Source organism: Micropterus dolomieu, unplaced genomic scaffold (assembly GCF_021292245.1).
Source record: "Micropterus dolomieu isolate WLL.071019.BEF.003 ecotype Adirondacks unplaced genomic scaffold, ASM2129224v1 contig_8551, whole genome shotgun sequence".
In the NCBI taxonomy this organism is placed as follows: Eukaryota; Metazoa; Chordata; class Actinopteri; order Centrarchiformes; family Centrarchidae; genus Micropterus; species Micropterus dolomieu.
The window spans coordinates 1-7,281 of record NW_025737537.1 but is presented as its reverse complement, the minus strand read 5'-3'; the positions used below and the strand labels follow the sequence as shown (position 1 = coordinate 7,281).

The 7,281-nt window shown below is 39.1% G+C and overlaps 1 protein-coding gene across 2 annotated transcripts; it reads right to left on the bottom strand.

Moving 5' to 3' along the window:
• Positions 1-86: 86 nt before the first annotated feature.
• On the bottom strand, positions 87-7,136 carry LOC123965081 (interleukin-23 receptor-like). Of its 2 annotated transcripts, XM_046041649.1 has the most exons (11): positions 7,098-7,133; positions 5,332-5,475; positions 5,168-5,258; positions 4,800-4,929; positions 2,325-2,485; positions 1,970-2,093; positions 1,709-1,875; positions 1,220-1,356; positions 1,028-1,118; positions 622-836; positions 88-293 (listed from the first exon to the last, which is right to left on the bottom strand). In XM_046041649.1, exons 3-11 carry the CDS (start codon positions 5,223-5,225, stop codon positions 288-290), a joined length of 1,089 nt encoding a protein of 362 aa, XP_045897605.1. In that variant the 5' UTR covers positions 5,226-5,258; positions 5,332-5,475; positions 7,098-7,133; the 3' UTR covers positions 88-287. The 2 variants fall into 2 exon arrangements, with proteins under 2 accessions (XP_045897604.1, XP_045897605.1); XM_046041648.1 differs by having other exon boundaries at positions 87-836; positions 7,098-7,136.
• Positions 7,137-7,281: the final 145 nt, after the last annotated feature.

Sequence of the window (7,281 nt, the reverse complement as noted above, 5' to 3'; positions counted from 1 at the left end):
TATATATATATATATATATATATATATATATATATATATATATATATATATATATATATATATATATATATATATATACGAGAAATGTACAAAATCTATCACATGATGAACTCAGATGTTGAAACATTTTCATTTTTAATCTTAAAATTGTAGGAATAAACTGTTTTTGGGGACGTGGCATCTATGAAACTTACTCTGTTCTTTGGAGTAGACCAGACCGGAAGATGGAGCACTAACACCTCTGGTGGTCACAGCGTACAGAGAGATACTGTACCTCACACCTGCAGTCAGACCTAAAACAATACAGGAAAAACTAAACTACTCTCACCATGAATGCCACTATATTTCACAAACATTCAAATTTGCTAAAGAACTTCGTCTTCAGTTGGATTTAGAGTATCATATTATTAAGTTTTCCAACTAGTGTAATTCACAAACTGGCCACAAGACGCCACTGTTTGATCCCAGTTTAAGCCCTTGTGTTTGAATTCATAAATGCACGTGCCAAGTTATGGATAAATCATATTGTGCCTATTTTATGATTAATTACCAAGCTCTGTTTTATTTCTGTGTGTGTGTGTTCCAGTGGGTATAAATGGGGTCTGTTTCGTCTCTCTGTACCTGTGATGTTTGATGTTTGTTTTGATCTTTGGCCAGTTTTTGCCACAGTACAGATACAGATACAGGTGCAGGTACACGTGTCCATTCTAACACATAATGCAGCAGTTTTCCTCCAGATGCTGACCAATGTTTGTTCCCTGGCGACGTCCAGGAGACAAACACAGCATTGCTGTTTCCTGCAGGAGTCAACTTTCTCAAAACAGGTCGAAAATCACCTAAACAGTTAGACACGAAGAAAGGAGAACATTTAAGTGTTTTGCCTTTGTTACATGATGAGTAAGAATTGTGAGCTTGCCTTTTCCAGGGCTTCTCCCCCTCACAGATGGACTCCATTCACTGCAGAACGACCTTCTGCTGGAGGGTGACATGGGTCTCTTGGTATATGTCAGTCCTGATGTTGACTTACATGTTCTCATCTGGAACTCATATTCAGTCAGAGGCCTCAGGCCGACCATTTGTATCAGACCCTTGCTGAGCTCTGTTCCCTCTACCGCTCTCTAAAAAACATTAAGAGATTAGGTCACCTACACAAGGATGATTCTGCAAAATGAAAACAAAGCTCATGGGTGTCATAACATTTAACAACACATAACTTTACCCAGAAGCCATTTTCTGTGCGGAGCCTGACATAGGATCTGAGATGATCTGAGGATTCAGTGCTTTTCCAATGCAACATGGCTCCTGTGGAGTCATTCCCAAACTCTATATGCATAAGACGAGGGGTCTCTGGTATCACTGCAATACAAAAGAACACAGAAGTAGCGTCCCCAGTGTGATGAGCTCCCAGCACACCAAAATGACTCCAAACAAGCAACAAAACAGTAGCTCACAATTCAATAATGACTCAAAATGTCCAGGCTGTTGCAACACATGTTACATAAGTGGGGAAAGAAGTTGGCTAATTGTTCACTTCAAAGAGATATTACAAAAAAAGAGAGCCAGTTCATATTAGTCACACTACGATGATAATGACACAGGATGACTAATTTCTCAAGAAAACCCTTTTCATTTACATTGGTATAAATCTTTTAAAAAGTGATGATTTAGATGTACACTAAAGATAAGTGTAACAGAAATGAGAGCTTACCTATATCCTTTACACAGAGGATGAATGGATCAGACTGTGATGCTCCAAAGTGGTTGTAAGCAGTGATAATCAACTGGTATTTAGTGTTTTCATCTATCTTCGCTCGTGGTATGGTGATTTTCTCAGACTCCTGTTTCTGATGTGAAAGTATCTGGGTCCCATTTTCACTGATAATAGAACACGTGTTAAATATAAAGCATATATACATTGACCTGTGAGAAGAAGGCGACAGCTTAACATGACCTAAACCTAACACCTCACCTGTTGACTGTAACGTTGTAGGTAGTGGGGAGATATGTTTCCTGTCCTCTCTCCCATGAGCAGTTTGTAAAATCTGAGCTCCTTGTTGTTTCACAGATAACATTTTCAGGTTTATCTGGAGGGACTTGAAGGGCAGAAGACGAAAAACAAAATAGATGTTGTTAAATAACTGTTTTGTATGCCAACTGGGAAATGCAAAAACGTGCAATACAGCTCAATGACACAAATAATTTACTTTTCTGTTTTACAATTATGTTTGTACATCGTTCGGTAATTCCCTTTAGAAAATATTGCCTCGTTCACTGATACATCCGGAATTCATACGAATGTAGACATCAAAGCTAAGCGTACGTACGCCCGCCATGAAGGTCCTTTCCATCGACAATCTTCATCGTCAGCTTGCACACCACGGTAGATTTTGGTATCCGGACATTGACCAAATTGAATATCATCATGGTGCAGTTGACTCTCTTCCCAGGTGCCACAGGCTTATTATTTAGCACCAGGGATATGTCCCTGGAAGACAGTGACATAAGTGCATCTGAACAAAACATTTTTTACGTAAATAAAAAGACTGTTGTTAATTGTCGTGAGGTCGAAGTGCTTCAGATGATTAACGTCTCTCTGCTGACAGGCATTTTCCCCACAATACTGAAAACTGCTGTTGTAAAACCCCTCATAAAGCAAAACAACAATGACCCGTTAATACTCAACTACTGCAGACCAATCTAAAACATTTCCCTCCTAAGCAAAAAGCGTGGCTTACAACCAGCTGAGTGACTAAATGACAGCTGCATATTTGAGAAATTTGCATATTTGATCTGGCTTTCCCCCATCATAGCACTGATGCTTGACGGGGGAAACTCCATCCTGAAATGATTTCAGAATGAAAATAGATGATAAGAAGCTCGACATATTGGTACTCCTAGACTAAGGCGCTGCATTTGACACTGTCAACCATGACATCCTTATCGACAGATCACAAACAGGGGGAGTCAGGGATTGAACCGCCGACCTTTCGATTAACGGCCAACCCACTCTATCTCCTGAGCCACAGCCTCCCCTTAGGCATGATCCTAAACTGGTTCAGGACTTATTTATCTCTGCAGAGATTACTTGTGCTGTTCCTCAAGGTTCTATTCAGGGCCCGTTACTGTTCAGACTGTATATGTTAACACTGGGATACATAATCAGAGATCATCGGATTGATTTCCATAGCTATGCCGATGACACGCAACTATTTGTTTCATTTGTTTGTTTTATCACCTAATGACACCAGTCCTATTAAGTTGTTTTCAAGCATTGATCACATCAAACTATGGATATCACATTATTTACTACAGTTTAACAAAGATAAGACTAAGGTTTTAATCAGTGGTAGATGTAATACTTAGATCCTTTACTCAAGTAAAAGTACTAATACCACATTGTAAAAATACTCTGTTACAAGAAAAACTTCTGCATTTAAAATGTAATTTAAGTAAAAGTATTAAAAGTATTAAAAGTAAAGTAATCACTGCAGAAAAATGTCCCCTGACTATTATTACTTGTGCATTCATGTAAAATCAGTGGAGCTCATTTTGAACCATTCTGAATTGGACTGCAACTAATGATTAATTTCATTATTGATTCATCTGCTGATTACTAGATACAGTGGGGAGAACAAGTATTTGATACACTGCTGATTTTGCAGGTTCACTGTATATGTAGTGAAGTAAAAAGTACAACATTTCCCTTTGAGATGTATTGGAGTAAGAAAGTGGCATGAACAGAAAACACTCTAGTAAGCAAATGTACTTAGTTAGGGTCCACAATTGGTTTTGTTTATCAGAACTAAGGACTCAAGAGAGCTACTTAAATCCTTGACCCCAAAAAATAAACCCCTAGTAAAGAATATTGGTGTACTTCTGGACTGGATCACATATCAGTTATGTCACAAAGAATGCCTTTCATCACTTCAGAAATATAACTTAAGTGCAGCAATTCCTACTACTTATATTACAATTCAAATCACTAAATGGAGTAGCGCCTCAGTATCTATCAGACTTGTTCTATCATATGTCCCCAGTAGACCCCTTAGATGCTCTGGCACTGGCCTTATAGTAACCCTAATGGTAAGGACAACGAAAAAACAGAGTGGAGCTGAGGATGTGTCTAACTTTAAGTTCTTTTAAAAGAAATCTTTCTAGTTTAGCATTTTCCTAATTTATTTTTTATTGCTTTTATTGATCTTACTGTAATATTTGTGTATATTTATGTTTCTCTTTATGTTCTCCTCGTGTCTGTGTGGGTTCTCTCCGGGTGCTCCGGCTTCCTCCCACCATCCAAAGACATGCAGTCTAGGTTGATTGGTTACCCTAAATTGTCCTTAGGTGTGAGTGTGAGCGTGAGTGGTTGTTCGTCTATGTGTGGCCCTGTGATGGACTGGCGACCTGTCCAGGGTGTACCCCGCCTTGCGCCCAATGTCAGCTGGGATTGGCTCCAGCGACCCTGTACGCAGGATAAGCGGTTGACGATGGATGGATGGATTTAATTTCTCTTATAAGATAAGAAAAACTTTATTGTCTGTCATAAGTGACAGAAATTTGTCTTTGACAAGACAGGCTCAGGATGCAATACAGACTCTTTTATTACTGTATTTACTATTGTATTTTGGTTACATGGCTATGCTGTATTTTTAACATAATGTCAAGCACCTTGTATTGTTCTTTTGCACGAAAGATGCTATACAAATAAAGTCTGATTGATTGAATCTGTTTTACACATAATCATAGGCACAGACTATAGTATGCCATATAATATCATATTACATCTTATATATCATTCCTACCCTAGTTCACATTTGTTGATTCGGCAGTACACTGTCAGGTTTGAGCCGATGAGGAATAGCGGAGATGGTTCTACTGTCACGTGGCCATGGCGATTGAGTTGTTGGCAGCTAGCAGGGAGCAAAGGCCAACCTGTTCAGAAAAGACAGACACCCAGGTGTCATAGCAGTACTGTTACTATTCTTGTACTGTTAATATTTATTGTCAATTCCCATCACTTTTCACCTCACTGCATGCAGTTGGAGATGCAAACTTAAGGTTTAGAGCTCGTAACCACAAAAGCTACCAAACTGTGATACAGTTGTTCTCACTGAACCACTGAACCGCACAAGATAGCTAGGATAGATAGATAGATAGATAGATAACTCACCCTTAATGGAAAAATGTAGTATCATAATGAATCTCCAAATTGTTGAGTAGAGATTCATCTCTTTCTTAATCTCTTAGAACCCACTCAGCAGCTGTAAAGAAAAGTTATTGTCATTATAAATCACCATTTATAATTCCATCTTTGAAGTAATCTTCAACATTTACCTCAGCCATCTGTGTACAGGAGATGCTCTGGCTAACATGAGGAGGAGTTCTGCTGATCTTCTTCTCTTTACAAGTGCAAGTTTGGGGCTGATCATTTACAGAAGTACAGGCAGCTCCAGTCATAGGAGCTGTGTGACGCATGCACTGCGGCAGATAAGAGAAAATACATTTTTGTCACGACATTATCTTGCTGATACAAATGAGATTAACATGCTTTGCGTCAAACCTGAGCATTTGATTTTATAAGCCATCTTGAAGGAGAATTTTCAATCCAGTAGTTATTACGTTTTTCTTATTTATCAAAGACTCCACAAACCACCAAGATACGTTAGTAGATATGTCCAGATCACCAGAATTTCATGCCGTCTGTGTGCCTTTAAGGTTTCCTTATAAAGATACAATCCAAAAAGTTTTCGCCATAGTCAGACAACTTGCTTTGTGAGATGCATCTGACTAAAGTGATGTTTGTTGCGCAAATGACACATCTTAAAGAGGCAAGTGACCTAGTTTGGTGGTATTTTGGAAAACACAGAAACTTTGAACATTAGCTTCAGTACTTTGGTGCCCTACTTCAGTAGCCACAAAGGCTCAGTTGACTTCAATGTGCTTAACAATGCTCTGAGTAAAGTGCTGTTGTTAGCAGACAATCAACCCAAAATGTTACATACTGTGACATCAATTTACTCTGAAAAACATGCTGACCATAGCTTCACAGCAACCTCAATATGTTTGTACCTCCTGACACTTATGTTACAGTCGCTCTGTGCTGATGCAGTGGACAGCAAGCTTGATTCATGTTACATCAAAAACATACAATTATAACTCACTGTTGTCTAAAGTAAAAAAGTTTAAAGTAGTTAGGTTGGTAAAACAAACTTACAGTTTTCGTCTGAAAGAGGTGACTTCAAATGAATAAAACAATCAACCCATATCTTGCAAGCTGGTTGCTTATGCTTATAGTCCCTCAGAGTGCCAGATTGTAGACTGTGCTGGGAAAAATAAGCAGTCTTTCTCAAGCTACCCTAGTTTTGTGATTTCCTTTCATAGTTTTTTTCATTTCAAACTTCAAAACCTTTAGGCTACAGGGAAAACCCAGAGGTTAGAGTAGGTGTGTGTAGGCCTACATGTCATGATCAAACAGACCTCAAGCTAATTTTCATAACTGACATGTCTGCATAAGGTCAAAAGTTTAATTTAAGGTACTTTATTGACACATACATGTTGCAAAATTCATTCTCTGCATTTAACCCATCCCTCAAGGAAGCAGTGGGCAGCCACTGTGCAATCTTTATCTGTGTCTGGTTAATGGCACTGATTGAAGAAACCTAACATGTTTTTGATAGCGGGGGAAACCAGAGCGCCTGGAGGAACCCCATGCTGACAACATGCAAACTCCACACATAAAGGCCGGGGCAACCGGGGTTTGAACCCGCGACCTTCTTGCTGTGAGGCCACCGTGCTATCCACTAGTGTGCACATCTGCAAGCACAACACTATCCTGTATGTCTAGATATTTTTCACAAACTATTAGAATTGCAGTTGCTCTATGTCAGACAAGCGCACCGTGCGTGTAACAACAGAAACTTTTCTACCTTTTGCTCGACTTGTACATTCATTTTTTTAAAGTGAGCCATTATTTGCATCCTTGAAACGGCCCAAAGGGAGTTCAAGCTTAGGTTTACAGCTGGTTTAAAGAGTAACCTAAGTGTATTCCACAGTTTATACCCCATTGACATAGATGTGTGTTATGGGTCTTTCTTACATACCACTGCAATTTTCATGGCTGTTGTATGTTTAGTTGCAGCACACCGTTCACGTCGATTATGACGGGTTCGAGCATTCTCCGCAAATTCAGTTCATTTTATTACTATTCCATAATCCTGCCGACAGACAGATAAACGGCCCTGAAAACATAGCCACCTTGTGAAAGTAGGACCTAAAGTGACATGA

Coding starts and splice junctions, on each gene's coding strand:
- LOC123965081 (XM_046041648.1), bottom strand. CDS start 5,225: ATGAATCTCTACTCAACAATTTGGAGATTCATTATGATACTACATTTT. Junction 2,094..2,324: donor AAAGGACCTTCATGGCGGGC/GTACGTACGCTT, acceptor CTGCCCTTCAAG/TCCCTCCAGATAAACCTGAA. Junction 837..1,027: donor TGAGTTCCAGATGAGAACAT/GTAAGTCAACAT, acceptor CTAACTGTTTAG/GTGATTTTCGACCTGTTTTG.